Raw genomic sequence first — 22593 nt, forward strand, 5'->3', positions numbered from 1 at the left:
TCCAACAGGTGGTAAACCAGCGTTGAAAATTCGCCCCCTCTTCGCCTCATCTTCCGCCAGAGACCAGCAAACCTGAGCCAGGCAGTGGTCTCAGGCCTGCCATCTGTTGCCATGGTAACTGGATGCAGGGCCGGAGAAGAGGGCAATCACCTATATGCAGCCAGCCATGTGACTCTCCCTCCCTTCCTCCCAGAGGAACACATCATCCAGGGAACTCTAGATCTGTGAGAATGGAAAGTGACCTATGGCCTCAGCCATGCCATGTGCCAAAGATTCCATTGGCCTACTAGTCTTTTGGCAAGGCTTTTTCTCTTTTTTTTTTTAACATCCTCCTCAGTGCATTATCTGATGTATCCAGTTCGCTAGATCTTAATGATTTCTTTTCGTGCAAAAATATGCTGTATTTAAAGGACAAGTTCACCTTCATAGACATAAGGATTGAGAGAATGTAGCAATATTAGTAGAACACATCATTGAAAGTTTGAGGAAAATCGGACAATCTGTTCAAATGTTATGAATTTTTGAAGTTTTTGTGCAGTCACCGCTGAATGAGAAGACTACTGCAGTGTATGATGTCACATACGTACAACAATATAAGGAAAATATAAAGAGAATTTCACAAAATTTCATCTTTTGAAAAAAGTACACATTCCCTTGACTCATTACTGACATAACGTTTTGGGTAATATTATTCCCATTGCCTTTAGAAAGAGGCAAGTCAAGTGCTCTTTTATTATGCGAAAAACATGAAAATATGTTGAATTTTCTTTACATTTTCTTTATACTGTTGTACTCATATGACATCACGAGCCTTAGTAGTCTCCTCCTCCAGCGTTTCCAACACAAAAATTTTAAAAATTCATAACTTTTGCATCGATTGTCCAATTTTCCTCAAACTTTCACTGATGTGTTCTACTAATATTGCTGCATTCTCTCAATCCTTATGTTTATGAAGGTGAACTTGTCCTTTAAGAACTTAGATGAGAGACTTGATGATAATATAGTTGTTATCACAAGTTAAGTTCACACAAAGTGTGATGGTAGCTTTTGATGCAGTTCTATTTTGGCTGAAAACTTGTGCAACATTTTTTTTATGCCTCCGCCACGAAGTGGTGCCGGAGGCATTATGTTTTCGGGTTGTCCGTCCGTCCGTCCTTCCGTCCGTCCGTCCTTCCGTCCGTCCGTCCGTCCGTCCGTCCTTCCGTCCGTCCGTAATGAATTTTGTGGACAAGGTAACTATCAAAACCTGTTGAGGTGTCCTAATGAAACTTGGCATGTATGTGTATTAGGGGGTGAAGTTGTGCCTATCAACTTTTGGGTGCACATGCTCAAGGTCAAAGGTCAAAAGGTCAAGGTCAAATACATAAAATTTCACTATTTCCACCATATCTATTGAATGCCTGAAGATATTTTCTTGAAACTTAGTGTATACATGTATTACCCAATTAAGATTCTCTGGTGAAAGTTTGGGTCATGAGGTCAAAGGCCAAAGGTCAAAAGGTCAGGGTCAAATACATAAAATTTCACTATTTCCACCATATCTATTGAATGCCTGAAGAGATTTTCTTGAAACTTAGTGTATACATGTATTACCCAATTAAGATTCTCTGGTGAAAGTTTGGGTCATGAGGTCAAAGGTCAAAGGTCAAAAGGTCAAGTAAAAATATTAAAACTTCTTTTTTTTCTCCGTACCTTGGAAAATTGTTCAAGGTATCTTCATGGAACATAGTATATACATGTACTGACTGGAAGTGATTATCTAGAGAATGTAGGGTTCATGGGGTCAAAGGTCAGGGGTCAAAGGTCAAGTGCAAGATTTCAAAATTTTACTATTACCCTCATATTTATGCAATGCCAGCAGGGTTATTTTTTTACACTTGGTGTATGCGTGTGTAACCTAATAGAAATTCTCTGGAAAGTTTTTGTTTTTTCTCTTTTTGCCTCAAAGGTCAAAAGGTCAAAGATCAAGTGAAAGTGCTGAACTAACTTTTTCCTCCATATCTCGGAAGTGGCTCAAGTTACCTTGAAACTTAGTACATATTATGCATGTTCTACCTGAAAGTAATTATCTTATGAATTTTAGGGTCAAGGGCCAGATGAAAATGGTAACAATTTACTATTCAATTCAGAAATTGCACTTTTTCTCCACACCTGTACCTTGAAAATTACTCAATGCCTAAATGTATGAATGGTCAAAGTCAAGTTAAAGTCCTTAAATCCCTAGATACATGCTCTCCTATTCATCCAATTAAACCTACGTCAAGGAAGGTGAACATTCAACACATTTGTGACAAACTTGTCATTCCAATATTTTGCCAATTTTGTGAAAATGTAATCACACAGTGTCCACATGTACTATCTAGACCTATTGGGAAAATCATGCATTATGGCGGAGGCATACCAGTCGCCAAAGCGACATTTCTAGTTTCTTTCAATAATCGGCCTCAATGTCACTCTGTTGTGTGCTATTTGCACTTGTTTGTTATTTTGTTTGTTTGTTTGTGTGCTTTGTCATCACCTCTACCCAGAGAGGATGTTAAATCAGGGGCTGTTAGTTCAGGCACCACAGATCTTGTAATAGTTTTCATTTTAAAGACAAAAACAGTTCCATGTTGAAAAGGTACCAAATGGTCTCCAAAGAGGCTTGGGATCTGGAGTGAAGTGTCATCTCCGCTTACTACCCGTCAGAGCACCAGCGAGACAGGCAAGAAGAGAGCTAATAATGTAAATGAGATTTCAGGCAGTTTCTGCAGCGGGATTGGCGTCTGCAACCAGTGTTTCAACTCTGAATGTGTCATTGTAGATCAATAAAACCTTGTCACTTTCTTCAGATGAAACATTAAGCCTCCTGCTGGGTGAATTTTGGGTGAAGGCTCAGATTTTAAAAAAAAAAAAAAAAGGAGAAGGAAATTGCCTAATTTGGAGAGAACTTGCCCCAATGAGAGTGCATTTGGTGGAATGGCCTTCTTATTATCTCATTGGAGGCTGGCTACCTGTGGTTTTGTCAGACCAGAGATGTTACATCAAGCAATTCAAGTATAATACACCTCTTGTCAAAGCCCGCAAACTCCTCACAAATGAAGAGTTTTATCGCAAAACGAGCTAACTCCATTCTTGTTTATTTTGAGATATTTGTGATTAAAGCTGCTAAAAACAAAGAAAATAATAAGAAAATACAGTATATTTTTAGTCATAACTTCTAAAATATTTCTTCTTATGTCACAAGTGAGGTATTGGAAAGGTTTGATTTTGCTCTATCTGATGATGGACTTACTTTGAAATGTTTAAAAATGGCACTTAGCTCATTTTGCAATAAAACTCTTCAAATGTTTATCAGAAACTGGCATTGTCTATCTAAATAGCTTGTATCAAACTTACCCCAAAATGGGGGGAAAATATACAGCAGTGTAATCTGAAAGTATTCTGTGTTCAATACTTTTCCCATCTTTGAATGGGGAAATAATCTTCAAGTTGAATTAAGGTAGAGCATCCAGGAAATCCACCCCAAAGAAAGAAAAAAATATGTCCTACAGAATGATACAAAAATAATGAAAATCAGATAAGAAATAAAGAGGATATAACATTTTGAAATTTCACATTTTTTCACAAAACATTTCTTGACCGGTTCTTATGAATATTCAAATCAGCAAGTTGACAATGTCATGCTCTCACAATTTCTTGATTCATTTCATTGACAAAAATGACAAAAATCTCATATTTCAGCTGCCTTAAAACCAGCCAAAACAAAAAAGAATAAATGCTGATATGTCTTGTTAAAGGAACATGCTTTTACATGTATTAGCTAAAGATAATTTTGTTTCCAAATTTCATATAAAACATATATGAAAATTTGTGAGGGTATGACATCATTAACTCACTCATTTGAATATTCATGAGGACTGGTCAAGAAGTGTTTTCCGAAAAAATGTAATTCTCAAAATGTCATATCTTCTTTATTTCATATCCAATTTTTGTCATTTCTATATCATTCTGTAGGGTATATTTTTATCTTTCTTTTGAAGGTTATTTATTCTTTGGGTGGATTTCTTCCTTAAAAGGATGAATGGTACATTGTAATCATGGGCTCAGCCTGGATTCAAGTGGGCACTTTCATATCCTGCAAGGCAAAGTTTGATTTTGTAGAATTCTGGAATTTCCAAGATGTGTAATGTGGGAATAGTGTCATAGAATTCAGTGTTCATGCAGTCATGCATAACAACAGTATCCTTCTCGACAAAACTATTGTGTGTACCTTCACATTGCATGCCAACCATGTCTTAAGGCAGTGGTGGATCCAGAGAGGGGCATGCACCCCCTCTTTATTTATTTTAAGACAGAAGAAATGAAAAGAAACCTGGAAGTAGCACCAGAGATATTTTTTGTGCCCCCTCTTTATGGAATTCCTGGATCCGCCACTGCTTGAGGTCCTAGGCCCATGCATGGTCTGGACTAAGGCAATTAGCAATATGAATAGACCCTACATTTTGTATTTATAGGACGAGTTCACCTTCATTAACTTAAGGATTGAGAGAATGCAGCAATATTAGTAGAACACATCAGTGAAAGTTTGAGGAAAATTGGACAATCGATGCAAAAGTTGTGAATTTTTAAAATTCTTGTGTTGGAACTGCTGGATGAGGAGACTACTAAGGCTCGTGATGTCATATGAGTACATCAGTATAAAAAAAATGTAAAGAAAATTCAACATATTTCCACTTTTTTCGCATAATAAAAGAGCACTTGACTTGCCTCTTTCTAAAGGCAATGGGAATAATATTACCCAATGTCAGTAACGAGTCAAGGGAATGTGTACTTTTTTCAAAAGATGAAATTTTGTGAAATTCTCTTTATATTTTCCTTATATTGTTGTACGCATGTGACATCATACACTGCAGTAGTCTTCTCATCCAGTGGTGACTGCACAAAAACTTCAAAAATTCATAACTTCTGAACGGATTGTCTGATTTTCCTCAAACTTTCAATGATGTGTTCTACTAATATTGCTACATTCTGTCAATCCTTATGTTAATGAAGGTGAACTTGTCCTTTAAAAGAAGAGAAAGAATGAATGTAGGCCTACATGGATTGCATATTCTTTTCTCCTTGGAATGCTCAAGCTATCTTGTAGTCTGAGGAAGAGGTAAAATTTCAGTCAAATGTTGACAAGTTGCTTGCCGTAGTATTGGATTTCATCTACTAGCTACAACTCCGTTCTGTTATGTACTCTACAAATAATGAGGGCAAACTTTCAAATGAATTATTCTCAGGTTTTGAATTGACAGATCTTCGTTTGGCTGAATGATTCCTGAATTGAGCTAACAGGGAACTCACCAAAGTGATTCTATTGTTCTGTGTTTTGTTTTTGTTAGATGAATGTTAAGTTTTCTAGTTGTCTTGTATTTAGAGGATGATATACCATGATAAGAAAAGTAGCAAATCTTGCAAACAACAAAATGTACTGAAAAACATGATATATTCGTGGCACGAAATTTTCGCGAATTGGAGCCGACGGTCTTTTTCGTGGCATGAAATTTTCGCGAATTGCCACTGGCGTTCAATGCATAAAGTGTAGACAAGAAATTTCACATGCGTTTTAATTTCGTGAATCTTGGCGCTCGCGAAATTCGTGAAATTAAATGCACACGAACATTCCTCCTTTTACAGTAATTCATATGTTGTGAGAAGTTAAGGCAAGGTCATGTGAGTTTGAGAGAGTCATGATAATTTGATTGTCAGTAAATTGATGAAACGGGACATTTTGTACAGTATACAAATGACGCACAGGTCTGAGTGCGTCAGTCGGAATTGTGTGCATAAGGTAACTATGGAATGCTTAACCCATGAGGCGAAGCCGAGTGGGTTTAGGCTAAATTCCATAGTTACCTCATGCACACTATATTCCGACTGATGCACGAAAAGACATGTGCGTCATTTGATTTATAGAATGGGTAATTTTCTTGTCAAAAACCCAGTTTTCTATCGTACTACCCGATGACAAAATTACTGGATGCATTTCCTTTTGGCTTACCGTAAAGGGCATGCATACCCGTACTTACCGTTTTTACTGGATGCATGGCCAGCCATGCATCAGTTTTTACTGGATGCATGGCCAAGCTGAGTGCGCGAACGCTTGCTTTAGTGCGCGAACCTTTGTTACAAGTACGCGTACTATTGCTAAGTGCGCGATAACATGCCATTACCACTGTGACTCAGCGTGCGGCCAGTAAAAATGAACACATAGCTCTCGACCAATCAGATCGCAGGATTCTCGCTACCCATTCTATAATTCTTCCTAACGATGCAAAATTCTGGCACCCCTTTCCATACACTCAATTATGCAGATGATATGTTTTATTTAGATTATTCAGATAATAAAATCATTTGGTTTCTAAGATCAGAACAAAAACAAAGTACTCCACACTAAAGGGTTTGTTAAAACAATTCAAAGATAATGCAGATTATTTCCAGGGTGTGATCTAAAGGTCTCCTTTTCCTGCTAACATCATCAAAAGGGCATGTGCACGTAGTTTGCCATGATGATAATACATCTTTTCCAGGCTTTATTTTCTAAGATGCCTACTTTTTGAACACATTTTGTTATGAATTGTCTTCAGTACTGTCTTGCAGATAATTGGGGAGTGCATTTATGGAAGGGATATGCAAGGGTCTTCCATTAGGAACATATTCACTCATATCCTTCAGAATCTGTTTGAAGATGTCAAGTGAATGCCAGCTGATATCACCCTTATGGATTTTGTTGATCTTTGCTAACTTTGTTGGCGCTGTTGTTTTTATGTCACATTTGTTCAATAGTTTATTAGTTATTTTATAGAATAGTTACTTTGTAGAATAATAGATTTATGAACAGAATCATAGAAATTATGTAGAGTTTGCCATTGACACCAAAGAAATGGCAGGTGTACCACTCAAGTATTACGTTCTATTTCATTAAACAAAATTTCTTGCATTGTGAGAATCTCTCTGTTTATTTGCTGCCCTCGATGTTGATCCCAGCCATGGTGCTTGCTGATCAGGTAGTCCAATCCACTCTGCGAGACTGACACACTCAGCAACTTACTAGACTATTCCACCTATGTTGATTGATCAGATGCTGGGGCAGTGCTAGTCACATGACATCAAGCCTGTCTTTGTACCATCTTGTCTGATACCAACAGTTGCTTAACCCTTTGCCCACAACGTATCCCATGATGTTTATTTACAGTGGAGTGATAGGAAAACAGCATGCAGATCAGGGCATGTCAGCTGAGTTGCCATTCAGCATCATAGAGTTAAAGGTACTAGCCCACATTTGCAAACCCACGAAAATCAAAACTGCATAAAACAGGTCCAATATGACTTCAAGTACAAGTTATAACAGTAACATACCTCACCTGTCGCTCTTTGTCTATACCATTCGATAAAAGAGAGAAAATCATCGTTTTAAAATCAATTTTCAAACCGGGTCAACCCGACCCAAAATCGAATTACGAGCACGGGCTATAGCTACGTACATTGTACATGTAAAACGTACGTGGACCGGAGCTAGCGAGCGTTATATGCATGCATACGGATTACGGTGCATTTTCATTTATTTTTATGAAAGTAATGGACTAATTGGAACGAAATTTTGCACAGGTGTTACTGCAATCATACCCAAACTCCATGCTAACTATGAGACCAATTGCTGCAGGTTTACAAATGTGGGCTAATACCTTTAAAGCAGAACCCTTACTTTTATAAACATCTCATTATTTTTTATTTCTTTTATACAGGTGAACTAGTGCTTTATGTTGAATTGCATTCAGACAGTGCATCTTTGATTATGGCCCCAGTTATGAAATGATTACCAAAAAAATTACTTAACTCTTGAGAGAAAATGTCCAAGGTTTGCAGTTTGTTGGTCAATTTTTTTTCAAACTTGAATATTTTGAGATACGAGGACTGGCAGGGTACTACAGACATGCGTGCAGAAACTGCCAGCGTAGATATGAGTATGTAGGACTGATCTGGGTGTAATTTTCTGTATTATACTGATTGAATTCAGTCAATGTAAATGTTATGTCCCTTTTTATGAATGTTGACATATGAAAAGAGAGACCTTCATTTTCAGATTGTCTTCCAAAACTTGTAAGGCCTTTGCAGGGGGAAGTAAAGGTTATCAGTATAGGGACAATTTTGACTGAGGCTTTAGTGCACGCACAGTTCAGTAGACTGATACATTTTGCAGGCTGTCAGAAAATGTTCAAAGCAAAGGTTGTGAGAAGTCTGATTTTCAGCAAAAAAAAAAAAAAAAAAAAAAATATGAAGAGATTATGAAATATAGTCACATCTTGATTCAGTTTGTCATATTTGTGCTTCAGTTTTTAAATTTCATTGCATGTTTAATGATTGCACGGTAGCAATATACTCTACAAGAAATATTTTTGTCATGCTTTTATGACTTTCACCCTGGTCCCAACGTGCAACCCCCCCCCCCCCCCTTCCCCACAGATTGGGAGAAAATTCATATTCCAAGGGTGTTGCTGAATTCCTTTCCTAGTTTCCTCTGTCACCATGGTGATTCCAAGGGAACGTGACCGAAGGAGTCAGTCCAACTGGAAATGGCATTAATGCTGTCTTAATACTCTTGATGGGAACAGGTGGGGCGGACAGGGCTGGGGGAGGCTGGTAGGAGGGAATGGTCCTCATTGTGATCTCAAGCTCTGTCACTGCCATGGCAACTTGATTGTGTATGATGTCAATGGTGTATTGAGTTGGTGGACCTAAAAGGGTTAATGGTTAAGAGTGAACAATCCTGACTGGGGGCTGATTTTAGAGAGTGGGTGTACAGTGTATATTACAGCAAGAATGTATCATGAGGTTTGGTTAAGTCATAAGAAATAAAGATACCACCTGGTAATGAGATCAAATGGATAGTGTTGTTATTCGCTCCTGCCAAGGTTTTTATTTTCTGTTGTATTCTATTTCTATGCCATCAAGCATGTTGTATTGAAGCTATTATCAAGGAGGTATGAGAGAAGCACCAGGTCATACCTCCTTGCTATTATTAATTTTAGCCCTAGCCTCATAGACAAATGAACTCCAGTTTGTGTTTTTCTTGACAATAAAAGAGTAAAATCACAGAAAAAGAAAAGCTCAAGTAGTACTGCAATCTGGTCTTTAAAATTTGATGTCTGCATTGAAGGACATTGTGTGACAGACTGTGACCTTCGTGTCCTTCTTGACATTAACCCTCCGAATGCGAGTCCCAAGTATACTCGGGCAGGTTTCTATTTGAAATGCTTGTTGTAGCAAAATCAGTCCATCCTCAATGGATCAAAAGAGTAAAATCACAGAAAAGGAAATACTCAAGTAGTACTGCAATCTGGTCTTTAAAATTTGATGTCGCCACCTGGTAACAAAATCAATCGGATAATGTTGGTATTTGCTCCTGCCAAAGCATTTTTCTTTTCCCCGATACAAGTGTACATGTACTTTATTTGTATGCCATCAAGCATGTTGTATTGTATGTTGTATTGGCCTTATAGACAAGTGAACTCCAGTCTGTGTTTTTCCTGACATTAAAAATCACAGAAAATGAAAAGCTCAAGTCGTACTGAATTCTGGTTTTTGCAATTTGATGTCTGCATTCTAAATTTGGTGTGTACATATAGAATATCGTGTAGAAGCCAACTTCCCATCTGATTTAACCTATGAACACTAACCCCATCTTAATAGTTTTCATTACTTATTTGCTGAGGCCCTTGAATAATTCGTTGGAAAAGGTACACTTTCCTCTCTTCTATCAATTACATGCTAAAACCAAAAAAAAAAAAATAATAATAATAATAATAATGATGTTGTGAACATTTGGTTGCAAGCTGTTTGAGATGTGTGGGGCAATGATATCATCACCTCTTCCCGTTTGTATTTGCTATGACCAGTATCACAATTTTCTGAAAACATGAAAAAAACTTTTTAATGTTTCCTTCTTGACTTTGGCATGAATGTTAACTTTAAACCTGTTTCTTAACCATGTTTCATTTTGTTTTGTTTTTCTGTATTTTTTCCCTCCAGGCACAGTAACAAGTAAACTCAAAGTATTCAAATGAAGTACAGTATAAAATTCAAATCGGTACATAACATTGACATGAATTATCAATTCCATGTTATTAGGGACCATGGTCAACACCTTTCTTGATACATTCATCCTTATAAGTTGAATAATCTCCTAAGTCGAAGGTCTTTTGAAGTCCTCAGCTTCTCTTTTTATTCCATTGATTTTAATCCCTCACTTGCATGTTGAATTTTCTTTAAGTTGAAGCTATTACTTCAGTCCAAATAGATTTGATGTAGGCAAGGTTGACTGTGAATAGAAATGTCAGGGGTGAGCACCTTGACCAACAGCCAACTGGCATTCCTCCATGATCACTGATGATTAGAGCAGGGAGGTGGGAGACCTCCCTGATATAGGAATGATATAAACTGTAAAGGTTGAAGAAATTTGGTTGCTGTTTTTCATCCCAAGGTATCTAATCCAGTCATATTTACTCCGCATTCCACTTTTACTACTTGAAGAGAGGATGTAAAAGATGTTCATGCATATGCATTGTGTATAAATGTGTGTGTATGTGTGTGTGTATGTGTGTGTGTGTAGCATTTTTATGTGACCGATTGTTAATTGTGTGATTTTCTGATTAGGAGAGGGCTTGGATACGAGTAAGTAGGGCGATCACTCTCAAAACAAATACAGTAGAAATAGAAAGTTTGAAGGTTTAGGGTAAAGGTCTGAAGGAAATGATCCTTGCCATATTCCTCATCATAATCACTTCCAACATCATGACCAAAATATTCCTTTGCATTCAATTGACACTTGTACCATTCATCCTCATGGTAATCAGTGACATCACAATCACATGTTGCTTATTATCATCCATGGTCGCGAGAAGCATTTTCCCCAGTTCTCCCTGTGAAAAGGACTCTGAACAGAGTGATGTAAAGGTTTTTTTTTTTTTTGTTTTTTTTTCCAAAATTTCCAATCATTCCCCTCCCATCCAGATCAGATGCATCCGACTCCCGTAGTTTGCATCCCCCCCCCCCCCCCACCGTCCACCACCACCACCACCACCTGCGCCACCTGCACCACCTGGCCACCAAACCAAGTACAGTACCGTACGATAGACCATATTGGTGATGTATTCAAATCATATGCTTGTTTCGTTCACAAAAGTTTCAAACCACAAAGCTGCCTAAAGGGAACATGCGAATGACGTTTTTTCGTTATCAAGCTGTAGGAAATTAAACATCTACAATAACTATTACATCATCCAGCTCCTCAGTCGGCCTGCTGCGACTGCACCCTCTATTCCACGCTTTCGTGTAATCCTTGGTCTGATGGACCAGACCGTTTGGCATCAAGGATGAACCATAGACATGAAAGCAATAAATGGCTCTTTGATAGTCAGCTTCACGTTGATGCTGTGGCCCGCTTTCTCTTGTTTTCAGCAAAAGAGCGCCATATATATTGTGTTATGGTCTAGCATATTGCGAATTAAGACATTAAAGGGATGGTATAGTATTGGTTGAGGTAAGAATTCGGCTTTTTTGCGAGATATTTAGAAACCAATCTATGACAATTATTAAGAAGCCCACAATTCCAAGAGGATTTTAAAGTCAATGTGATAAAAATCATTTTGAAATGGATGAGATATCCTACAAAAAAAAAAGTAAAACAAAGGGATCCTACTAAAAGGTGGGTCTCATTTTTATTAGGATCCCTTTGTTTTGGATATCTCAGCCATTTGTCGTAAGAGGTTTCTGTTTATGTGAAAAATCATCGTCAAAAAAATGTTGGAAATCTCTGACCCCATTTCAACCGAAACTGTATGATCACTTTAACCTTCACTGCAGCTGCATTGTTTGGGTGATAGCTAGTCTGGAAAAGAACCCTTAATTACACACTCGTCATTTTGTCGATGTTGATTACAGGTAATTAGGGCCTATGGAGCATTGGAATGTACATGCTCTCGTGACGGATAAACAATTACGTTCATTCTTACGTTACTCTCGAAAATAATCGTCTGTGGTATAGTATTAGAGCATACCTCGGGTTTGGGTTTTTGTTCTGTTTTCTCTTGGAGTTTGTTTTTTTTTTTTCCGAAGTTGACCACTCTTGTTTGCCATGTGCACCGAGATCGGTAATTCTATTCCTGGACGCTTGCGAGCTCTCCATAGAGCACGTGACCCCTCGCTGTTTTCTCTTATCTAACCTCCAAGTCATATCTGGGTCAAAATACACACCTACAAGGAGAGGAAGCTTTGCACAAGACTTTTCTCCAGCCGTCATGCTGGGGGGGGGGGGGGGGGGGGGGGGAGTCATCTGAGCTGCCATTTCGATCTATAAGCTTATTTGTCCGAATATTTAACATTTTCCTTACAAAATTTCGCCGTCTTCACCAAAATCTCTTTGCAGTATAATTTTTAGCGTTGTTAAAAAGTGGATCAATAATGACTACTATTACAGCGCTATATTTACGAGGAAAAAAAAACCGATACATTGAAACAGTCCATATCTAGACTATACGATGCGACGTGCATGTCGCCAAGGAGGACCTATCCAATTTTCTGCATGTGAGTGGCGCCAGGTTGGAACTGCGACCGATTAGTAGAGATGGGACTATGAGGGCGTTGTGGCAGTTCATGGACTGGCAGTGTATAGGGCTCACACCCGTAAATATAATGGATTCTTCCCGGCCTGCAAAATTAATTCAGAAATAAAATCATAAAAAAAAAATCAGGAAATGAAGGTAGAAGAAAAGTTATTAGCTCAAGTGGATGAGTGTGAATTCCTCTACAAAATATATTCTGCTTGGCAGGTGATAGCTTTTTCTTGTGGAATTTAAAGGGGCTAATTTAACTCGGCGCACGCACAGAAAATATGAGCCTTTTTGAGTTAAAAAGACACGTAGTCTGACTTTGCCGACCTTTTGACAGAGTTTGAGCTGAATAACCCCCCTTGAGATTTTGATGAGTGAAAGGGCACATCTTACTTTATTTTGACATGCGGTATGAAAGACGCCATTTGTATGACTTACTTTACAGAATTTGTTAAAGTTTGATTTTCAACACACATCCCTATGGAGAAATATTTATGGGTGTGAGCCCTGTAGGGCTCAAACGGGTAAATAATTCCCCATATAGAGACGTGTGTTAAAATTCAAAATTTAAAAAAATTCTGTAAAATAGCTGGGAGAAATGAGGTGTTTCATCTTCACTAACCTGGATAAGTGAGCTATACCCTGTCATCCATCAAATTTCCAAGGCTGGCTCCTCAGCTCAAACTCTGTCCAAGGATCCGCAAAGCCAGACTACAAGTTCTTTTCTCTCAAAAAATCACCTACTTTTTGTACATGCACCCAATGAATAGTCCCTTAAAATTCCATGAGAAAAGCTTTCATCTTCAAACCAAAATGCAGTTTGTAGAGGAATTCATACTCAGTATCTGAAGCTATTCAGTTTTATGCCAAACTACATTACTGATTTTGTTTTTTTTTTTTATCATTTATTTTGGTACCTTTAGTACGATTTTGTGAAGGGGTCTGGGACATTCCATTTTGTTTACAGGTGTGAGCCCTGCATGGAATGAGCTCAAGGAGGGCCTGTGAGTACCTTCTTGATTAGCCGAAGTCCAAGAATGTAATCACAGCGATTTTAATGAAGGATAAAGCAAGAAATGACACCTCTCATTCTCTTATCATACCTCTATGCCCATTTATTTGCATTTTTCTTACCATTCATGCAGAAAAAAACAACAACAACTACCCCCCCCCCCCCATTTTTATCACATTCGAGAAATTGTCAGTTTAATCGATCTCCCGCATTATTATTGCAGGCGAACTCAGGGAAATTCAATAAAGGAGATTAACTGTGTTATAATGCAGCCAGGTGATATCGTGCCGAGATCACGGAAACTTTCTAGTTCTTTGAAAATGAGAAACTGGTATCTAAAGTTTTCCTTTCATTTTTCTTTTAGGAGGGAATTTGGTAGGGTCCTATGAGGTGAGGTTTAGAGGTGGCAACACGTACAGTATCATTTCATTATGTTCTGACTTCTTCTTTTTTGTTGTTGTTGTTGCTGTTGTGGGGGTGTACATTCTACTTTTATGACTACTACTACTACTACTACTGCTACTGCTACTACTAACTGTTGACTACTACTACTACTACTACTACTACTACTACTACTACTACTACTACTACTACTACTACTACTACTACTACTAGGCCTACTACCACTACTACTACTACTACTATATTACTACTACTACTACCACCACCACCACCACCACCACCACCACCACCATCACAACCACTACAAGAAGAGAGTCGGTAGTGGTAATTCCGTGATAAAGTTATGGTGGGTCTTTTTGAAAAGTGTGCAGAGACAGGCAAGTAAAGTACGTGAAAATCGGTGTCAACAAATGTCAGCTGTTTGAGGGAGGTCGAGCAGTGAGTCGTAAGTGACATGAAGTGATTGATTGATATTTGACAGGTGGTCCATCTCATGTTCGGTGACCAGTCCCTCGCATCAAGCCAATTCTGGTCCATCGCTTGCCTAATCGTGGGGCGATCAACATGGACCGCTGAGCACCTCCCCGCGTGTCGCGCTATTGCCCAAGCTATAAGAATAGCCATAGAGCTAAACATGCTCCATGGCATTTGTCCCCTATCGCAGTTTTCGTAAACCTATTCAAAAATTTGCCAGTGCCAAGTGCGAAAAAATTATGATGAAGAGTGAAGCCGAATTGGAAGCGATGTGATGGTTTGGATCGGAGATGTTTGACAGGTGTAGATTGAGGAAACTTCGTTTGTGTGGTGGAAATGTTAACTGCGAGGAAAATGTTGCAAATACACAAAACGGAGCGGAGAAATTCTTGTTATGGGTTTTATGAAGCTAGTCTATGAAAATATCTGCCTTCATGTATGTTCTTTGGTAATCAACACGGTTGATCGTTCTATATCAACAGTTTCTTATGATTATTCCTTTTAGTTTCTCCTCGTTTTTAAATGAACCCTATAGTCTATCCTTTCCCAGAAGCAAAAGTATAATTCTCACAGCAATATCTGTGTCAGTTGGATTCAATTGAAATATTTCTGACATTGTTACGCTCTACACCAGCCACGCCATTTGATACGGGGGAAAATCGACGTGACTGTAAAAAAGCAACTCTATATCTTGTTAGAATTGATTTACTTTTGTCTTCTCTTTTTTATATAACAGGCAATGTAGCGACTGTGCAAAGTTCACCTTTCATGACCAAAATTTGGTTATGAAAGATTGGAAAGGAGAAGGGGTTTGATTGATTTAATCAATCAAACTCCGGAACAGTTTTTAAATTGAATTTTCATGTCAATTTGAAGTTTCACTGCAATGGGTATCTGAATTATGCCAATCATGAATCACAAAACTTTAACAACTCCTTGATATTCGGGGAAATCTCATTCGAGTTAGGCTTACCTCAGTATATAGCCGTATCGATCGCATGGCAGTTTAGTAATATTCGGCTTTTAAAGTCAAAACTTAAGACTTCCTTGAAATGAATATAGTACCACTGTTTTTTCCATAAAGATACCCAATGGTGTGTCTTTTTTCCATCACATTCTAAGCAAGAGAGCAAGCACCAGTTCCGACAAGAAAACACACGAAAAGGTTGCCCTTTAATGTACGAATTATGAGAAGCAGCATACAAGGATTGACGGCCAAAGGGCTGTGCTTTTCTCTAGTACTGTTAAAACGCTCATAACGTCCATTTTGAAACGGATATTGTGACCACAACACTACTGTGGCTTTCATATTCATTAAATTCTTCAAGAATGATTTCCAGTACGGCTGAATTCCCTTTTTCCTATCTTCATATAAAAACGAATATTACAAGCGGTGTGAAATTCACAGGATTATCTTTATTTTCCTTATAAAGTAAATCACCGACATTATCCCATTCTAATTTAGAACAAAACTTAAATAACATTTTCATTATTACTGTATTATTATTTTTTTTGTGCGTCACTTAAAAAGAATGTCAGGGGCAGAGAGGGTGTATTTAGGAAAGTAACGATGAATACAACGTCGTCATTACAGGTAATCGTAGCACTGCTACAGAACTAAAGTGAGGTTATGGGTGATATTGAATAGAATATTTTGCAAGCTCGTTGTCGACACTGAATTGCTTTCTTCCGTTGATAAATCTATACTAGTGTCCAATTCTCCACAAAGACAAACGTCAACTACCAAACAAACAACTAAACAGTAAAAAAAACAACAAAAAAAAACAACAACAACAACAACAACAACAACAACAACAACAACAACAACAACACGAGAGTCCTGGTCATCCTCATGATCTTTGACGATATCAGTCACGAGTCTTGACATTATGAAATATTTTTGATATCTTTTCCAGACGTTAGCGTCAATCACATTGTCGTGCGCCTGCACGAGTCATTTTCCAGACGGATGGTGGGGGTGAACTGGAATTCTGCAGGAAGAAGACCCCTAGCGCCACCTTCCGTTAACTCGGCGCGCAGGACTCGCAGTGCTCGTCTTGCACACCACCAGTTGCACTTGCCTGAAAATGGGAATGAATAACAAAATACAAAGAAGTACAGCAAAGGGACCCCCCCCCCCCAAGTGAGAGAGGGGTGTGGATGTCTCGCAGGTTGCGGTCGCGTGGTCAAACAGGGGTCAATGGTAAAGGGGTCCCCGTCCGTTGTGGTCTCAATCCTGCGATCATATTTATCAGGCTGTGTCTCCATCGTACGAAATTAGACTGCAAACATTATCATTCACTCACTTCAGTTTTGGCAGTTGTTTTGATTACCGTTGCTAAGGGAAGAGAGGAAATTGAGGAGAGCACGCACTGTGATATCCACGAAAGCAATCATTATCACGACTACCAGCCAACAATTCGAGAATTGTATGAATTTGAAGTTTCAGCACTGGGATTGGACGAACATGAAATGAAAATAAAATAATTATCCCCTGCAACTTGACCTATTCATTTACCAAACTTGCAGCGACGTCACATGGACAAAATATATACGCTCTACAACGCCAGAGGCAGATTGGGATCGGAAAACGCTGTTATGTAACACTGACCGCACCCAGGGTAGCTCTTATGTGAACAGGGTCATGCATTCAGCACGATAACGACACCACTGGATTACCATCACTGGTCTCTGGTTGGCTGAAAGTAGATGCCAAGGTTAATCAAGAACTAAAAAGGAGGCGTGGCCTACAGTCAATTCCTTTACCAGCTGTTCCGTTGCATATGTACCTGCGCTGCGGCGTGTGTATGTGTGTGTGTGTGTGTGTGTGCGTGTGTGTGTGTATGTGTATGTGCGTGTGTGTATGTGTGTGTGTGGTGCGTCCCGCTCGTGGTAGGCGGGCATGCCGCAGCGGAGAATCGTTACATTAGGCATACAAGCCATGGCTCTAACCCTCTGGGGGAGATACCAGTCTGTGGCAGTAATGTGATCTGGAGAGTGGTGGATGGTACACCCACTGGTGGTGCGTACTCTCGTTGTGATGTGAGGAGACCGGTGGAGGAGAGCCTATAGAAGTCGGTGCCTGCCAGGGTCATTCGTATTTCACGTCACAACACGCAGCCAACATCTGGCCTGGGCTTGGAGTAACTAAAAACACAGGGTGATGACATTACAACTTCATTCGTCTCTTCAGAATGCGCACTCTGAAGAAGAGACGGGATCCACTTGTTACTCCCTAGTCTGTTGTGATGAGATAACATCAGTGTGTGCTTATCATCTCGTGTGAGGATGGTGGACTAAAACCCTACGCTCTTCGAGCCTCACTGTTGCCCACCTCTCGAGCTCCTACAAGTTTATGAACATAGATGGTTTACTTTGCACTTCGCTCATCGTGAGCAAGCAGACATCAGCTGGTCGTGTGATCTCAGAGTCAGAGTGGAGACTCTGTTTTATGTTGACATTCGTCGTAAATCTCACTATTTCCATTCTTACGCCTCGAGTTCAAGCTGTCAACTGGCATGTTTAGCTGCGAGCTCCTTTCTTCATGGTGAAACTTTTTAAAGACGGTGATTAACGGAACCACACTCGATACTGTTTCATCTTCACACCTGTAATCTGGCTACAAGGCTACCGGACCGCGATGGGGGAGTCCGCCGACGGTTCGGCTACCTTCAACGATGTCGATGCTCTTGCCATGGAGTATATTAGAAACTTTGATCTCAGTCTATGGCAGCTTGGGGCCGCACTAAAACGTGAGCCCGACATCGACTGCGATGGCGATCAAACCATGTGTGAGGTGTTTGCCCTGGCTCAGGCTCAGGGCCAGCTGCAGCGTGGTTCCACCTACCCCGAGCTTGGCCCTGCCGAGCAGGACTTCATCATGCAACACAGCCATGGCCCACGCAGCATGAGTAGCAGCAGCAGCATAAGTAGTGCAAGCAGTGATGACTGGAGTAATACCAAGCTTCCGTCGTCGGGTCTGTGTTCACCAGAGAACTACACCAACACCATGGCTCCCATGGGAGAGCTCGTCCAACCACCTTGCCCCAGCGCCGCCGTGTCGACTGCCAACACCACGTCGACACTACCCGCTTCGCCCTGTCTTGCCAACAGCGTGCCCGCCAGCCCCGTCGAATTAAAACCTCTAGAAATACACTGGGTGCCAACGAACGCGAACACGAAAACCATCTCGAAAAAAGCTAGCCCTAAGAAAACTTCCAGCCAGAGGAGAAAAAGGGAACCGCGAAAATTGCGGTTGAATTCTACCATATCAGAACAAGACGACGAAGACAGCGATGAGGATGACGACGATGAGGATGACGATAGTGACGACGGGGATGACAGTAGTTCAAGCGGGAGTAGTACGGCGGGTGACGCCGACATGCTCGACATGCCAAAGGAGGACATTTTTGGGATTTTCACCGACGAAGAGCTCGTTCACCTAAGCGTGCGCGAACTCAACCGGCGACTTCGCGGCTACAGAAAAGAGGATGTGGTCAGGTTGAAGCAGAAGCGACGCACGCTGAAAAATCGTGGTTACGCTCAAAGCTGTCGCACCAAGCGCCTCAAGCAGCGCATGGACCTGGAGAACGAACAACTCTACCTGAGAACAGAGCTAGCCAGACTCAAGAGCCAGCTGTCCATCGCCACCCAAGAGCGAGACCACTATCGTCGTCAGCTGGAGAGTTTTCGAGCGAGCATGCAGGGGGTCGTCGTGCCGGAGAGCCCCGACTCGGCGGAGTTCTACCTGTGATGACAGACGTCACGCTCGACACATGGTTACCGTGCCTACCAGAGAGAGACATCACCAGAGAGCTGCGACAGCATCCTTTAAGTTGTACTTCGACCTCTTCGGCGCGTAGCGTGGTTCATCTTCAACTTCGTTTGAAATTTCCCTATGAACACCCTGATGAATGATTGATCAAACGAATTAAGGATGCCACAGGCAGTGACTCTGCAAATGGCTGAACGGTAAACACGTCTGACCGATGTGAGAAATCGCACCCACCTGCCGGGGAATGCTATGGCTGTGAAGTTGCAGCGTGAGAGCGCTAGATCAGGCCCTTACGAATTAACTTTTAGCCGTGATCCATGGGGAATCGAACCGCATCAGGGAGCACAACACGCTCTCACTTGATTTGTTCCACCTCTCAATTTTTAGCTCCGTTGATTTTCAGCTGCGTGTGGCGATAAATTTTGATCATGTTAAGATTTTTGTGGTTGAATGTACACGAAATGATACGCAATGTTTACAGAACGTTTTACTCCAAAGAAGAGACCAATCTCGCCTCGTCTATACTGAGTTCATGTGTTGTTGTTTTTTATGATGTCAATAATGAAGTTTCTTTTGCGCTGCTTTGTGGAGAATTTTCTCAATGAATGTCCAGAAAGGTGATTTGAGATACCCCTTGTGCACGAATTATTTCGATTGTCTTTTCTATTGTTTTAAGAGTAGTGTTTTTACTTTTAATGCCATAAAGGTGCCATAGAGGTGTATAGTATGTGTTTCATCACTGTTTTTATTTCTAAACGAGCCATTATACTATGTATATAGGAGTTCAGTTCATTTGCAAGGTCAAAATTGACATGAAGAAAGACGAAAATACTGATGCGACTTCGTAACTTTACGACCTGAGCGAGAAAGCAAACAAAACCTTGGTCGTTGCCTGCCTAATCCGGCTTAAACTGTCCTGTACTTGTCAAAACGAAGAGAGAGAGAGAGAGACCAAGGTGCAAGGATTTGTGTACAGACGTTTTCATATGATTGATTAGCGTGAGGAGGTTATGGGGCGGCTGTTATGCATATTTATTCATCTTCACAAAAATTATTTGAGAGAAACCTTCACTGACGGGTCGAAAGGACAGGTAGCATGTTTCAGGCACGCAGTTCGCTCCCGTAGTACAGCATGCTCATGATGGTAAATTTATCAAAACAATAGTATTTGTGTCGTTTGCGCTCTCCTCTGACCACAGGTCGCTTTGGTGTATCACCATCAACGTTGCAATCACAAATCTGCATCCGGTGGAGAGGAAATAGATTTCTGAAAGTCAATGTACGCCGATAATCAGTGCAGTCTGTCTAAAACCAATTCACAGTCCGCACGACGTTTCTGTTTCTTTGATAACCCTTTCTGTGTCAGTAAGTCAAATGTGCACACCACACACAAACCTAAGGATAGGAAATAAACCGGATTGTGGCACTCATAGAGTTATTCAATCTTCACAAAGAGGGCAGGGGGCTTTCCCGTCTTGTCTTTGTCACGTCCGCACCACCACCTCCCATGTTTTCCTATCTTCCTGCAATCTAAACTTTATCAGGAGGGAAGAAACCAATTTTCACACTGAGATGGAGAGCTTTGCATCAAGGTTTTAAAAAATGAATAGTGCAACTTTCACATGCGACGGTTTATTTTGATGGTGGCAAGGCCACATCGCAATGAAGGACTGTTAAAAGCTGGCTGGTTTGACTCTCATCTCACACCCACAGTAGAATTGTGAGAAACCAAGCGAACATTACAACTTCTGAAAAACAGAACCCACCAAAAAATGTTGTTTATTAGTTCAGGTATGCGTGCACGAACACACTTAATGTCGTGAATTTCTGTCGTCTTGTACATTGACTTCAGTACTCTGCGTGAGGTTTCAGAGACCTACATTACGTGACTTCTTTCAGTCTGGTCACAGAAGTTGATATCCCAATTTCACCTGGAGAAACGTCCAAAATGGTGTGAATGTTTACTGGCAGGACATCTTCACTGAAGGGGTAGGCTACCAGCAACGTCGTGTATGTTTGCCAATTCATCTTGACATACGCAAGTTCTGCATTGGTTACCAGATTTTTTTTTTTATTAAAAAAAGACAAACAAATCAATCTTCATTCAGTGACACTTACACTGTACCACGCATGTCTTAAATTTTTGAATTAATCGAGTCCATATGAAATCACAGAGATCACGAAGTGTTCCATTCGATAGTTACGCAGAGTCTTCCCAAAAGAAACAACTTTCTTTTTTTTGGGGGGGGGGCAGAAATGGAGTCAGAAAGAAAATACTGTTTATCTCTTCGTATTTATTACTTACCTGGTTTTGGAAATGTGAGCTTGTCGAATTTCACATCATCTTGTATACATTACTCCTTCTTGACAATAGCAATAAACAATGACCAGAGACAGACTCACAAGAGTAGAAAACCACGCAAGCAAAGCATATTTAGTCTAGATTAATTTGCAGAAAAAAAAAAGATGTTGTCAGAAGGTAAATATTGAGATTTGCGTTTTTATCAATTGTATCAAAATTTAAGATTCCACAGTAACCACGCTTTCTTTGTGTTTTCTGATATACTTTTCTTTTGAGCCGTACTTTTCAGAATGAAGTAGAGTAGTGTTGCGTAGTGAGTAGCTTCAAAAGAATTTAAGACAGTGTTAAGCTAGGATAGATAGAGTCTTGTGTGTTCTTGAAATGAGTTTTGAATTATGACAGATTTGTTAAGAATTCGTTATTGAAAGCTAATCAGAAGAGTTGTGTTTGCAAGATGAATGTAGAGGTTTATTTCGCTGTGGTCGTCGAGATTGGATTTGATGTCTGCATTATCGTTCGTTTTCTGTTTTTCTTGTATCAGTCGATAATCATATTATGATTGTTTGATTACTGCATGAAGAAAGAATTTTAGTTAAGGATGATTATCGTTGAGAAGCTGCCGCTATTATCTTCCCTTTTTGATTCATCAGTACTAAGAAATGACGAGTTTGGTCAAAACACTATGCAACAGAATGTTTCCAGTTCATAGTAGTTGTCATTCACGTTATTAACAATTTGAATTCTTAGATCAAAGTCTTCCGGTTTCGGGAAGTGATAACTCTTTCAACTGAAAGTTAAGAACACCGATGTTGACCTTTTAGTGCCTTCACGGTCATGAGATTCTTCGACTAAGTTGATCCTGTTCGCGAGTCCCTTGTGACTGATACAGTATTTTTAAACAGAAGTCTGATCAAACATAGAATAAAAAGTACATGTGCAGTCATGTCATCGGGGGTATTTAGATGTAAGATTGTAAAGGGGATATGCTATTGTC

The 22593-nt window shown here is 40.0% G+C and overlaps 1 protein-coding gene across 1 annotated transcript; it reads left to right on the forward strand.

Moving 5' to 3' along the window:
* The first annotated feature begins 18163 nt into the window (after positions 1 to 18163).
* On the forward strand, positions 18164 to 19539 carry LOC140233397 (uncharacterized). Its single transcript, XM_072313504.1, has one exon. The coding sequence runs from the start codon at positions 18164 to 18166 to the stop codon at positions 19274 to 19276; it is 1113 nt and encodes a 370-aa protein (XP_072169605.1). The 3' UTR covers positions 19277 to 19539.
* The last annotated feature ends 3054 nt before the right edge of the window (positions 19540 to 22593 follow it).

Source organism: Diadema setosum, chromosome 9 (assembly GCF_964275005.1).
Source record: "Diadema setosum chromosome 9, eeDiaSeto1, whole genome shotgun sequence".
Taxonomy (NCBI): Eukaryota; Metazoa; Echinodermata; class Echinoidea; order Diadematoida; family Diadematidae; genus Diadema; species Diadema setosum.

Excerpts from the sequence above, each read along its gene's own strand:
- LOC140233397 (XM_072313504.1), top strand. The coding sequence starts at position 18,164 with ATGGGGGAGTCCGCCGACGGTTCGGCTACCTTCAACGATGTCGATGCT.